This window comes from Lutjanus erythropterus, chromosome 1 (assembly GCF_056507025.1).
Source record: "Lutjanus erythropterus isolate fLutEry1 chromosome 1, fLutEry1.hap2, whole genome shotgun sequence".
In the NCBI taxonomy this organism is placed as follows: domain Eukaryota; kingdom Metazoa; phylum Chordata; class Actinopteri; order Lutjaniformes; family Lutjanidae; genus Lutjanus; species Lutjanus erythropterus.
In genome coordinates, this window is record NC_139317.1 from 28630618 (window position 1) to 28644668 (window position 14051).

General features: G+C 39.9%; 2 protein-coding genes across 2 annotated transcripts; one reads left to right on the plus strand and one right to left on the minus strand.

The window, feature by feature from the left end:
* Nucleotides 1-1904: 1904 nt before the first annotated feature.
* mis12 (MIS12 kinetochore complex component) lies at nt 1905-4358 on the minus strand. The gene is made up of 2 exons (XM_084724531.1): nt 3898-4358; nt 1905-2656 (listed from the first exon to the last, which is right to left on the minus strand). The coding sequence occupies exons 1-2, from the start codon at nt 4324-4326 to the stop codon at nt 2387-2389; spliced, it is 699 nt and encodes a 232-aa protein (XP_084580657.1). The 5' UTR covers nt 4327-4358; the 3' UTR covers nt 1905-2386.
* Nucleotides 4359-4764: 406 nt separating this feature from the next.
* Nucleotides 4765-13785, plus strand: ppm1g (protein phosphatase, Mg2+/Mn2+ dependent, 1G). The gene is made up of 14 exons (XM_084718905.1): nt 4765-4920; nt 5218-5354; nt 6474-6543; nt 6878-6963; nt 7197-7326; nt 7590-7701; nt 8130-8332; nt 8569-8744; nt 8837-8968; nt 10126-10228; nt 10967-11098; nt 11222-11351; nt 11660-11759; nt 12227-13785. The coding sequence occupies exons 2-14, from the start codon at nt 5244-5246 to the stop codon at nt 12425-12427; spliced, it is 1686 nt and encodes a 561-aa protein (XP_084575031.1). The 5' UTR covers nt 4765-4920; nt 5218-5243; the 3' UTR covers nt 12428-13785.
* Nucleotides 13786-14051: the final 266 nt, after the last annotated feature.

Below are 14051 nucleotides of genomic sequence, written 5' to 3' on the forward strand. Positions count from 1 at the left end.
TTCTATCACAAGAGGCAGGTGGGACACACACACACACACACACACACACACACACACACACACACACACACACACACACATACTGCTAAGACAAATGTTTACTGTTTGCAATTGACCTCTTGTTATTGTTTATGTACTTTCACTTGCATTTGTTGTTGATGGGGCAATAAATCTGACATCAGCAATAACATCACAGCTTCTGTCTGCAACCAGCAAAAAATATAACAATTACCTTTAAAACGCTTCGATTGTGGCTCATTTTTACTCACAGGATTTCTACACAATCACAGGGAGTGTGAATATCAATCTTGCATTTTTTTATATATGTATTTTGGGCTTTTCATGCCTTTATTTTGATGTAGACAGCTGAAGTGAAGACAGGAAAGGGGGTAGAAAGAAAAGAAGACATGCAACAAAGAGCTACAGGTGGGAATCAAACCTATGACCACTGGAGAGGACTGATAGCCTCAGTACATGGGGCGTACGCTCCACCAACTGAGCTACAGAGGCACCCATAAAAATAGTAAGAAATATTCATATTGATCAACAGATCTCTTTTCCATCTGAGTCAGCTTCTGTCAACACTGCAAACTCAAAATAAATATTTTCTCTCCTATAAATTATTTTGAGCATCAGACAAACAAAAGTTAACTAATCACTCACCTGAGAAAATGTCTTTGTATCAAATGATGATGCTGCTCACGAGTTATTATATTCTACCCTGTGTTTCTGCTTTTTCACCCATATTTTAATTAAAATAAGTTAGCAAATAAATAAATACTTTCTGACATTGGACAAATTAATTTTCAAAAAAACACTAGCGCCCCCCAGTGGCCTGTTTCATGTAATTGTGAAAAACCTAGAAACACTGCATAACTTCCATCACTATGAAAAAACAGACATTAGATCTATCCAGTTTTGTTTGTTGTCCATTTCTATGCCCAATTCTGCAGTCTCAATCAATAATTAAAAAGTACTCCTAATTCAATATCAAAATCCAACTTGATTTAGCTCAATCTAAAGCCTAGTGTGTGCAGTAAATGAGTGAAGACACAACTTTGAGGAAAAGCTAAATAAAACACCTAGCATCCAGCACTAATTTCTTAAGAACTGTCTCCCACTTTGATTTTTTTTTTCACAGCTGCAACACCATAAATCTTGGGGGTCCTCAGTTTTTCATAAAAGTGTTATATTTTTATATTTTCCAGTTTATTAGGTTTATTATTAGTTTATTAAGTCTGCCGAGCTAAAACTAAAGCAGAATTACAACACTCCTGCAATAAATGCTGCCTTCATGAGGGTTTGTGGTGCTGTAGAATTGTATTGGATTGTTGTATTAGACTGCATTAGTTTTAGCTACAGGTGTACCTAATAAACTGGCCACTGAGTGTTGTTTCAGTCATTTGAACATGAAATAGGCGCACACATTCAAGTGTGATGGATTAGACTGGGTCAGACACGTTAATGTGCAGAGAGTGCCCTCTGCTGGGTGTCAATACAGCTTAAATATGCAGCTCCTCAGAGGGTAGACAGACAAGTGATTACTGAGTCTCATGCTCTGTCATCAAATCACCAACACGTTGGATCAGTGGCTCAAAGATGGTCACTTATTGAGTCTCATTTCAGGCCGTCAAATACTGATGTTTAGGGAATTAGACTCAATCAACTATCTTACCAACCTGTGATTGGCTGAGGACAAGCAGAAGTCTAGTTTTCTCTCCCACTACTTGAATGACATCACGTTCAAAGGTTACTATGGAACTTTTGCTCAGTGATGCAAAAATAAGATGCCACCCCAGCTTTAAGGAAGTGGAGTCGAGTCTTTGAGGCAGTGAAGTTGAGCGTATGAGGACATCGATGAAAGAAACCAACCAGGTATTAAGAATACATCAGTTGAACTGACACAGTGTTAATCAATCTGCTTTATTATTTACATTACACTGTAGAAAGCTCAACTGGACTAATGTTAGCTGATGTTGCTGTTGTTTCTTTTCACAGGTAACTAAGTTTTATTGACAAATCACTTTTTTGCATCATTTTTAGTCAAATTTTGCTTAAAAAGGTCACACATTACTGGAAAAACTTTTCTAACTTGGCTAAAGGTCTCAAGAGTAGTCCTTTGTTTGGGGAACAGTAATGTATGTTCATTTGCAATATTTACATACACTGGAGCTGTAATTCATTGGTAATTTATTATCTACAAACAAGATTAAGACTGGACTGAGAAACTACTGAACAGTCAATGGGTGAACTTACTTCATGTCCACACTGCTGCTACTGCTCTTCTAAATTCTCTCATCTCAACTCAAGTAAAAACAGAATAGATTATAAAAGTTTCAGGATAATGTCTGTTTACAATATTATACACATAAAGTTTGAGTTCAGTTCAATGAGGTGCCTTGTTGCAGACCTCCCCGACAGCCTGCTGCAGTTTCTTTATGGATTCCATCACTTGCCGGAAACTCTCATGGAAACTGCCGTTACCTTCCTTCACCCAGGCCGCCTGAAGCTCTCTGACCCACATCAGGATCCCATCCAGCTGCTTCTGCACCTCCCTCTGCTCCTCCAGCTCAGCCAGCAGGGCCTGTCTGGCACAGACCTCAGCTTCATAGGCTCTCTGGAGGTCAGCAATGGACGACTCCAGCCTCAGCACCTCCTGGATGGAGCAGGACCAGTCAAATCATAAACAGACACAATATTTATCATCCTGTTCTCAACAACATGTGCAAGCATTGTGACAAGGTGAAATAAAGCATATGTGATAACGACTGCACTGTAAAATTAAACACATTATCATCAATACTGATCAAACCCCCCAAAAACTAATACACAAAATATATTATATGTTCATAAACTGTTAAATTTATCAGTATCATACAACCGTTTGACAAAATTATCTTAATTCAAGATGAGCTTTTCCTGTTGCTTTCAGCTACATCTCCGAGTCTTCATCGGTAGATCGAGGTAAACAGAAACCTGTTATCACATGACTGAAGTAAAGTTTCATTCTTAGATAATGTGATGACAACTGAGCAATCTCCATGAAAACTGAGCAAATTCAGTCTGCTGATGAAGACTGTGAGATGTGGCTGAATGCTCTGGGAAACACTTTCTGGTGGACCTTGACCTATGGTGATTTTGTCAAATATTATACCTTTGGAACACACAGATAGTGATATATACAAGTGACAAGATCAGCTAATATTATCAGCCCAGCCACTGTATCATATGGCTTTGACTGCATAAAAATTTGACTTTTTTTAAACTCAGATTTTATGCACATGGTGGTTTGTTCTCTATGAGTTTTCTTAAAATTGGGTTGAAAAAATAGCAATATACCACCTTCCTTACAGTATCACAATATATTGAATAACCTGTATTGTGTTACACATCATATCCCTAGACCCCTGCCAATACACAGCCCTGATCAAGTGACAGATCAAGATATCAATATAGTATTGATATACTGCCTTGCCCTACTTGGCCAACAGTGGATTTTTGTTGCCAGTATTGGTATTCTGGCTGATAGGTATTTCATATCAACCAACTTTTCTGACAAGGATCCATTACATTTGGTTATTTGAGAATTGTGGCCAGGTGTATGCACTGGGAGGAGCCTTTCACAAAACTTGACAGATGAAAAATAAACTTTAAATCAGCCATTACGTCACCCCAGACAAATGATCAATCAGGCTCTGATTGAGAGGGATGTAATATACAGTTATGTATGTAATATGTTCTATATCAGTGTGTGCAGGTATGTAATAACGTCAAAATATGACGGTTGAATATGAAGTCTTAAGTGTTACATCTTTTTTGAACAAGGTGTGAAGTGTAGCTCTAAAACCACCCAGTATGAATGAAATTAGCTCATTTAAATGCTCTTCCTTCACCCACCTGTGTGTTTTGGGGGTAGTTGTTATGTGACTCGTCCTCGGGCAACAGGACATTTGGCGGCACGGAGAAACAGCGGTTGACCAGCAGCGCCTCCATCCGCCCCGAGAGCTGCTTGAAGCGGTCCTCGAGGAACTGCTGCAGCTTGCGGCTGCACTCCCTGGCCCGGGTCCGGAGCTGCTCCTTGGTCCCGTCCGACTCGCCTTTGCTGAGCTGCCTGACACACACCTTCTCCACCACAGGTAAGATGTCGCACAGACAGTCCTGGAAGGCGCTGTAGACCCGCAACATGCAAGTCTGCGGGGTGAAGCCGAAAAACTGCGCCTCGTACAGTTTTAGAGTGGACGGAGATAGACTGTCCGTTTCCTCGTCGACTTCTCCGTGGTCATCCATCTCCATCTCCATCTCTTTTTCCCGGGTTTCCCGCGCCATGTTGAACGGCTGACGGCTTCCTTCTCGTTTTGACGTTCTTTGGCTGACATGACGACATCGTGTAATACCGCCACCAACTGGTATGGAGGGTAGCTGCTGCTGCTGGTAATAATAATAATGATAATAATAATAATAATGATAATAATAATAATAATAACATAAAAGTAACAATTGTAATAGGTATACTTGATATTTTTGTCTTAGTCTTTCATTTTTGTTTTCAGTGCAGTTTAGTTCCAGTTAGTTCCCAGACTGGATTTGCTCCAGTCAGCACTTTTGCTTATTTTATACAGAAGTTACCCTTTGATTTTTTATGCAATATCTGAATGTTGTAGTTGTTAAATATTTGTTAGTTAATAAAAAAAATAAAAAGACAAATAGGATCGACTTCGTGACGTATGACGGACGTGTCGGACACGCCCCCTCGTTGGAACGAAAGGGACATGCGCGCGCGCTCACTTCCTCTACGGCTCCAGCTTCTTTTTGGTCTGTCTGTGTTGATAGCGGCTTTTGCTTCCACACGTGTAATCTTTTCCTATGTGAATCTGTCTCTCCGGGAGCCGTGTATTAGCTCATCCTGCTCTGTCACAATAGGTAAATGAACCGGCGGCGCTAAGCGGTTTTTGTTTTTTACAACTGCGCAGCCGCTTGCATGGTGGGGGCAGAGGTTACGGCTGGAAGTTTAGCCGGGTTTGCTCCTGTTAGCATGCTGATGTTAGCTAGCTGATGCGTATACTTTTTGTTGTGGTGTTGCTAACGCTAGCTAGCTAGCAACCGCGACTAGCCAGGCTGGTTAACAGAGCTGAAGTGTGATAAATGCACTGGGTTATACATGTGTGTCCTTATATGAAGCTAAAATGTTATATTTCGTCCGTGTTGTCTTGTCCTCAGGTGTAAAGCCGTAGAAACTGATAACCATGGGGGCTTATCTGTCGCAACCTAACACAGCCAAGACCTCTTTCGATGGCGGCAACAGCAACATGAGCTACGGCTTCTCTGCCATGCAAGGCTGGCGTGTGTCCATGGAGGTGAGGCGGAAAATGAATGAAAGACAACCATGTTGCAGCTCTGTTTCTTGAACACAACGAAGAGGGACTGTGTACAGTTTGTAAATGGTGTGATAAAAGGAAATGTTTCTTTGAGACTGATTGCATAGACCGGATTGGCGTCTTTCCAGAGTTTTACCCTGAGAGTTAAGTCACACTCTCAAACTACTTTCTCACTGAACATCAGATGCAGAGATGGATGAAATCCATAATTCACCCTCAAGGGTGTTTTTAGCATGCTAAGTTAGATTATAATCAATTTTACACAACACTCTGTTCCTTAAATCTTGTTGGCTTGAGTGTGAAGGTTTTCACTGCAGATGAAAGAGGGGAAAGAGACAAGAGATAAGACATTGCCTGTGCCAACTATCTTAAAAAAAAACCCCAGCTCTAAACAGAATACCAAATGAAATTAAGCAGTGGTGGCACAAGTATGCACATTTTTTTACTCAAGTAGAAATACAAATATTTCTTGTATACTGTCTGTTTCTTTGTAAAGCTGGCTTAACTTAACCTTTTCCCCACAGTCAAGATCTCCCTCTCTTGTCTATTCGTGTTGTGAGTGATATGCACAGATGGAAACATAAGTAAATCGTCTTTTATGTGTTATTGTCCCATCCATGTAGGCTGAAATCAGTGTTGTTGTTACGAACATGGGGGGAAAAAAAAGTAAAAAGCTGTTAGAAAAATAAATACTCAAGAAAGTTCAAATACATTAAAACTCGTCAGTACTGTAACTAAGTATTTGTACTTCATCATTTCCCATCTGTGTTAGTTGCATGTAAATGCAAGTAACTAATTCAGTTGAAAGACATGTATGAACATGTGTAATGATAGTAAAACTCATTGAGGGTTAGAGAACAAAAACTTTGTCACTAGATGGAAGTCCATTGACATATGTATGTATTTAAGTTATATGACAATGACAGATAATGTGAAGAGGTCTCCATTTTTAAATATCTGATTGTATCTCTTCTGACTCACTGGTCCTAAATATTCAGGTTCCTTCCTGCACTTGAGGAGGAATTCTGATTGCTATGATTTGTACCAATTTGTGAACTGTCTGTATTGTAATGTGCATTTTTGTATAATGTGTCACAGGATGCTCACAATTGTATCCCAGAGTTTGATGAGGAGACAGCCATGTTTGCTGTGTATGATGGACATGGAGGTAACACACACACAATACAAATACAGTGTTTTAATATTTTGCAGGATACATTTTGTCATTTACAGCATTAAAACACTAACTTAACAGTATTTTGTGACTTAGTTAATCCACAGATCAACAATTGACAAAAAAACTGTTTTTCCCAAAGCTCACGTTTGGTAGCATCACAAATAGCAGTCAGAGTCTAATCTTTTTAATCACAACATACCAATTTTTGTGAAGTGTTTCAGTGGTTTCCCCCATTTGTTTGTTTTACACACCCCTCTGAGTATTATGTGTTCACACAGACACACACCTATCCTGAGAATTTATATAACCTGCGGCTTCCATTTAGGTGAAGAGGTAGCTCTGTACTGTTCAAAGTACCTTCCTGACATCATCAAGGAGCAGAAAACCTACAAAGATGGCAAACTGCAAAAGGTGAGAAGCTGTAGTTATGACATTATGGGTTGTTTTGTTGTTGTTGTTGTTGTTGTTGTTTTGGATCCCCATTAGCTGTTACAAAGTACATGACCTGTTTTAAACGACTTTGATAGAATGGACTTACATATAGGACTGACATATTTGAAACACACGCTGAACTGACCAGATCTTGACCCCAGTATTACACTGTGTTGCATTTGCTGAAACACCTTTTCACTTGTTGTTTCAAGGCTCTGGAGGATGCCTTCTTGGCCATTGATGGCAGAATAACCACAGAGGAAGTCATCAAGGAGCTGGTCCAGATTGCTGGACGGCCCACTGAGGAGCCTCCTGCTGAAAAGGTGGCAGAGGAGGATGATTGTGAGTGCATTCCTAACAATAAAATGTATATAGTAATGTTAAGTGTGGATGTGAGTTGTAAGGAACATATGACAGTTTGTTTATGCCTAATGGTGATGTGGGATTGGGAGTAGTGACTCCCAGCATAATACATAAAACCAGGAAAAAAGTAATGACAACAACTATTTAAAAACAACATACACTAAATATAACAAAGACGAGACTTACTGAATAATTGTCTAATAACAACCTCTAACAACTCCATGTTTCTGTCCTCTTTGCAGTGGAGACAGAGGAGGCAGCTTTGCTCCACGAGGAGGCTACAATGACCATAGAGGAGCTGCTGGTACGCTACGGCCAGAACCGCAACGCTGTCAAGCACGCAGCTGCCATCAGGTAGCCAAACAGGCTTTTTATTTTGACTTTTCATACGAGGGCAAAGTATTTTCAGCCTCAATGAGTCTGTGAAATGGGTAGTTGAACTTCCTGGAAATGTTAATTTATGGAAAACGATACATCCTCAGTGGTGAACGCATTGTAAGTCATCACAAATTGCTTGCCTTCCTGGACATTTCTCTCCAGAATTTATTGGTCCAATCATAAAATTGATCACTTTGCTGTATAATTTTCTGGAATCCTGGCCAGAGGATGGCTGTTTGTTTAAATTCAGCGAAATTAGGATGTGTTGACCAAATGAGAACAACTGAAGACTTGGCTTTATTAGTCCATGTTTCTTTGATTGTTGTTTAAAACAGAACTTAAACTCTAAACTAAGGTTTGTGTGGTTAACCCCTCTTCATTTCCTCTTTGTGCTTTGCTCTTAGTGCCGCTGCTAAGAAGGCAGCCTGCTCGCACTCTGAGGCCTTAGGGGACAAAGGGGAAGATGGGAATGGGCAGAAGAAGGAGGGGGTAAATGGAGAGGTGGAAGAAGAGAGCAACGGGAAGGTGAAGGAAAGCGAAGGAGCAGCATGTGGGTCTAAGCTGAGAGCCTGTCGGAGAACAGGAGCAGGTGAAGGCAGCGGTGCAGGTACGGAGCTGGAAGTCTTAAACAAGATGACATGAGAAACTTGGTTCATGTTTTAGTTAAAAACTTTAATTTTGAAATGAGGTTTCTTTTAGGAGTGGTCTGAATTCAGAGTAAATGTTTTTATCTTAGAACAAGAAAAAGGGTGTAGAAGTGGCTTCAGTAAAATTACTTGATAATCTGAGCACAAATATCAATTTATTTAACCTCCTGTTGCCCTCGTTTCCTCTCTGCTGCAGCTGACTGTGGAGGGTCAGGAAGCTCCAATGGAGAAGAAAAAGCTGGTAAGGCCGAAGGAGATGCAGGTCCCTCCTGCTCCTCTTTGTCCAAGGCTGGAGGAGACTCCAAATCCAGGTTCTTTGACGACAGCGAGGAGTCTGAGGAGGGAGAAGAGGAGGAGGGCAGTGATGAAGAGGTGAGAGCAGAAGATCAGAATAAACTTCTGTTTGGCTGTGAAAGCTGATGACTCTGAAAAGCATTGTAACTGTCAATTATTTTTTTTTTTAGGATGGCAGTGAAGAGGAGGAGGGTGACAGCAGTGAGTTGGAAGAAGAGGAGGATACGGAGGAGGGAGAGGAAGACTCTGAGGATGAAGAGGAGGAGGAAATGTGTCTACCTGGAATGGATGGCAAGGAGGAGGTGTGTGTACATCTCTAAAACAACTGACACAGGCAGTACAAGAACGTATCATGTCTAGTTTTAGGGATAAAAAAAAGGCTGCGTTGGCTTCTTTAACCTTTTTAGATGTGGAGTTGAAGCTCTTGGGTAGAAAGTGCCTGCTCTGATGCTTGTTCTGAGCAAAATATAATAAAATGTCTTCCTAAATTCATAGCTTGTTGCAGGTAGAGAAGATTTTAACTATGAATAAAAAGAAAATGCTCAATCAGAAAAAAAATCCTGCATGAAGTATTACCACTGACAGTAATAAAATAGAAAAATAATGTAATCATTGATTGTGGCTCAGTCTTAAATTGGGATTATGAGTGTCACAATTTCAATATTAAATCGAAAATCAATTGAAAGGGTAATTGAAAGGTAGAGTCAGTGATTCTCTCAGTATTTTTTTTAACATGTGTCCAAATAAAAAAAACAAAAAAACAAAAAAAAACAACGTACCAGCTCTTATAGCACTTGATACCATATAGACCATATATACCATATCTTTTTAAAGAAGAAATTTAAAATTTAAATGGCTGGATGCAACATCTATCTGCCGTCATACATTAATAATAATAATAATAATTACTTGAACTGACTTGTGCTGAGTAGTGTGGGTAGCAATGTTTAATCCTTTAGCTGAATATTTGTGCTCATCCCCAGTCTTGATAGTCGGAGCAGCAGTGCAGTGTGTGCAGAGTTAATGTACAGTTGTTAATTTGTGGTCATGGCTGATAATCACACCGAGTTGCCAAAATATTTAGACCTCATGTCATAAACAAGTGCTATTAAGTGTTTTCATATGCAAATGTTCATTGGTGGAGTTAGTTACATTTGAAGCTTGTTTGCAACACTTTCCAGTCATGAAGCCAACTAACAGCCTGCAGTCTGCTGGACGGCCACATTGCCGCAGAAGCCAAATTTAATGATTTGTGATGACTTGTGAATAACTGTGTAAATGGACAAAACTTCAGTGGCTGCCTTAAATTCTTTTGTTTATGTCATGGGATGACAAACTGAGGGAAATTCACAAACGATTCAGGTTCTTTATCTTTTCTGGAGAGAAGGGTTTTTTTTTTTTATGTTTGTGTAAAAGATCATGAACAGTGTGTCACGTCTCCATGTTCTTGTATTCACAGCCTGGTTCAGACAGCGGCACCACAGCTGTCGTGGCTCTGATCCGAGGAAAACAGCTGATTGTGGCCAACGCTGGAGACTCTCGCTGCGTGGTGTCTGAGCGCGGTAGGTACCTCAACAGAAGAGTTGATGTGTAAAATCAAAATTTGTATTGTATTAAACTAAAGGTCTTCAGCCATATGATGTGACTCCCCCCATTCTAACAGAGTTATTGTATGTTGTTGGTGCTGCTGTTTCAGTTTATGAGCATATGGGCACTTAGTATCTAATACATATATAGAGATTATATTAAACATGCTGGCTACAATATGTATTAATTTAATTTTAAAAAAAATGTGCAGGATATTTGAATACTCCTACATTACAAGCTCATCTTTCAGGTGCTGACTTTAATGAAAGGAAGATTTCAAGGTTGTTGCTTCTTTCCTAAAAAATGTCAGTTGAAAACTTAAATGGTAATTTAGAAGTCAGCATTGTTCATTTGAAGATGTTTTATCTTGGCTGTCAAATTCTTCATTGCAAAAATGCCAAATTTCATCCCACAGTCAGGTGACGTGGTCGTGTTAATAGGCAACAGCCAATCAGAGTGTTTTACTTTTGTATGTGATAGATAGATAGATAGATAGATAGATAGATAGATAGATAGATAGATAGATAGATAGATAGATAGATAGATTTTTGTAAAGAGGAAAGTAAGCAGTAAAAATATTAAAGTTATGTGAAGAATAACAAAATGAAAACGGAATAGAAAACCTAACTGAATACCTAGTTGCAGATCTTCTTCATAAAAAGGCTTTGAGGTAATCTTGAATGAAGTGTAAGAGCCATGTTCCTGCATTGTAGGCAAAGCTGTAGACATGTCATATGACCACAAGCCAGAGGACGAGGTGGAACTGGCTCGCATCAAAAACGCTGGAGGCAAAGTGACCATGGATGGACGGGTCAACGGTGGACTGAACCTCTCCAGAGCTATCGGTATGGAAGACTTATTGCGTGACTTTTAGACTAGTCTTGTATTTACTGAATGGGGATTGGACTCGGTAGCAGCTCATGGTCAGTAATAATAATGTTTGCCCGCTCTTCTTCGCTGACTCTCAGGTGACCACTTCTATAAGCGGAACAAGGTTCTGCCTCCAGAGGAGCAGATGATTTCTGCAATGCCAGATGTCAAAGTTTTGACACTTAACGAGGACCACGACTTCATGGTCATCGCCTGCGACGGTATCTGGTGAGTTTGAGTGGTCACTGTCAGTTTGCCCCAGTAATCACTTAGGATTGACGAGTGCCTCTTAGCAGGTGTTTACAACTGACAAAGTGCTGTTGACCAGCTGTTAACAAAATTATATGAACCTACAACCCCATACAGTATATGCAGCGTTATGCAGTGTTGGCAGGATGTGTGTAGCTGTTGATTTAAATATCAATGACAAGACATTTTCATTTGCCATTTGCCGTGTTAATGGACATGAAATTGTTATTTTTCCTTTTATTTCATCATCTACCTGTTGCTAAGGTTTCCATGTGTGTTTTGTGCAGGAATGTGTTGAGCAGTCAGGAGGTGGTGGACTTCATCAGTGAGAGGATCAAACCAGACCAGAGTGGCAATGTCAGATCCCTGTCATCCATAGTGGAGGAGGTGAGAGAGAGTTCCTGTTATAAACCCTATACTTGTACATGTTGACAGCTTGTACATTAATCAGTTCGTCAGTGTTTCTGTAACCACTTCGAGAGCTCAGGAATCACACTTGCATGTGAGACATTACAATAAACTGACTTAACTGTCTAGTTTTCCACAGTGTAGAAAAGAACAGATCTTTAACATTTTTTATTCAACCTAAACTGTAACAAACACTAAAAGCTTCTAACGTTTATGCTATTGTACAATGATTAATGATGAGAATGAAAGAATTAATTAAATTTCCAGTGGTCTCAGTGAATTGTAACCCTTTTTGGATGGTTGAAATTTATTTTATTAATATTTCATTTGTCATTTGATTTATACCATCTAGCTCATGGCCCTAATTGGTTCCCAAACTTTTTGAATAAATAAAATACAAACATTTATCCATCTTAAATTTCAAATCCCAAATGTTGTCCTGACAGCTGCTGGACCACTGTTTGGCCCCTGACACATCTGGAGATGGGACAGGATGTGACAACATGACCTGTGTCATCATCACCCTGCGGCCACACCCGTCCCCTGCTCATTCAGATGACACAAAGAAGAGGAAGCATCAGGAGGAGGCAGAAGGGACCGAGCCGGAGGAGAATGGAAATGACAGCAAAAAGACTAAAAGTGACTAAAGGCAAAGAGAAACTGTCGCAGAGGGAGCAGCTCGCCCTGGGCTACCCCAGATACACCAGAGACACATTCTGTTTAAAATTAAACCCCTGACCTCACAAACATCAATTCGCCATAAAACAGAAAGAACAGACTCTATACGGATGCTCAAAGATCATCAGTACAGTTGTGATGTTGTCTGTTTTAGGTGGATTCTCACTTTAACACCCCCTCCAGTTGTTTTTGTTTTTTTGTTTTTTTGTTTCTTTTTTTGCGGCCGTTGGAAAGAAGCTGGACATGCTTTTAATACTTAAATTCAGAAGAGGCAGACTCGCCACTCACTGGCATGCTGAATAGCACATCATTTCTCATGTATTTGTAACTAGAAGGAAGATGCAGGACAAACTGATCTGCAGAGACGTGTGTGTTTCTAAACATTTTAGAAATGTCTCACCATCTCTGCAGACGTGCACTGCTCTCTGTTACTGTTAAATCTTTTTCCACACAGCACTATCAGTTTGTTTTAGTGGAAGGCTGATGATAGCTCTTTTAGTGACCTTTGTCTGAATCACTTCTTACAGTTTTTACATGCATTTTCATTGCAGCATGAAATGTGCATATTATTTTTCCAATATGAAACTGCACAATGCTCTCTGTGTGTTGTGCCCAAATTACAAGGCAGCCATTGTATTGCAATATTGTGCCATAAAAACCATGAATTCCTTTCATGAGGGCCATTTCACGTCCTCAAATTAACTGAATCCAGAGAAAGGACCTGAAATGGCTGAGGATTGGCATTTTCATAAAGATGAAAGGATATTGCCCCAAATTGAAAATGCAAGATGCAGTGAGAATGCTTGTGCTAGTCTAGTGTCGCACTAGAAGGGACCGCTCACCTCAAAATGAAAAATGCATATTTTCCCCTCTTATCTGTGGTTCTATTTTTTTCCATCTAGATTGTTTTGGTGTGAGTTGCAGAGTTTTGGACACATCAGCTGTAGAGAGGTATGCTGTCTCCCTCTTCAGAAATCATGATCATAATCCACAGACCTTGCTGTGAAGAGCTTAATGTTGAATAGACTTTTATTTCTGCAGTAGAATCTACATGAAACCTGCATGAAGCTGCTCACAACAAGGCCTGTATGTTATGTTCAGTAAGCAGATCATGATTTCTGGAAAGAGACGTTGAGTTTTTTAAATGTATTTTTTGGTGCCTTGAGTGCCATCTAATCCCATTATATTAGAGATAAGGCAGACGTCTCCAAAACTCAGCAACTCACACCATAACTGTTGTGCTGGACAAATGGCCCTACAGAGAACAATGTGTTTTTGTTTTTGCGGTGAACTATCCCTTGAATGTGTTGGTACCCTGTTTCAGGTCTCCCCCCTAATGTTGATACCCCACCCTGAGTTTGTTTAGGGGCGGTTTGTGTGACTACGAGAGGAACTGAAGAATTTGGGGTTCTAGTCCAGTTGCTCTTGTTTGCCATTTATATTATTTCTCATTAGCACCTGTTCACCAGTGAGGTTTTTTTTTTTTTTTTTTTTTTTTTTTTTTTGCAGTCTTGTTCGTCTCGTAACAGCCCAGTCATTGACAACACATCACCATCATCTTGCCTTTTATTTTTCATTCCTTCTTTGTCTTGA

Coding starts and splice junctions, on each gene's coding strand:
- mis12 (XM_084724531.1), bottom strand. CDS start 4,326: ATGGCGCGGGAAACCCGGGAAAAAGAGATGGAGATGGAGATGGATGAC. Junction 2,657..3,897: donor ACTACCCCCAAAACACACAG/GTGGGTGAAGGA, acceptor TGCTCCATCCAG/GAGGTGCTGAGGCTGGAGTC.
- ppm1g (XM_084718905.1), top strand. CDS start 5,244: ATGGGGGCTTATCTGTCGCAACCTAACACAGCCAAGACCTCTTTCGAT. Junction 6,544..6,877: donor TGTGTATGATGGACATGGAG/GTAACACACACA, acceptor GCTTCCATTTAG/GTGAAGAGGTAGCTCTGTAC. Junction 8,745..8,836: donor AGGAGGGCAGTGATGAAGAG/GTGAGAGCAGAA, acceptor TTTTTTTTTTAG/GATGGCAGTGAAGAGGAGGA.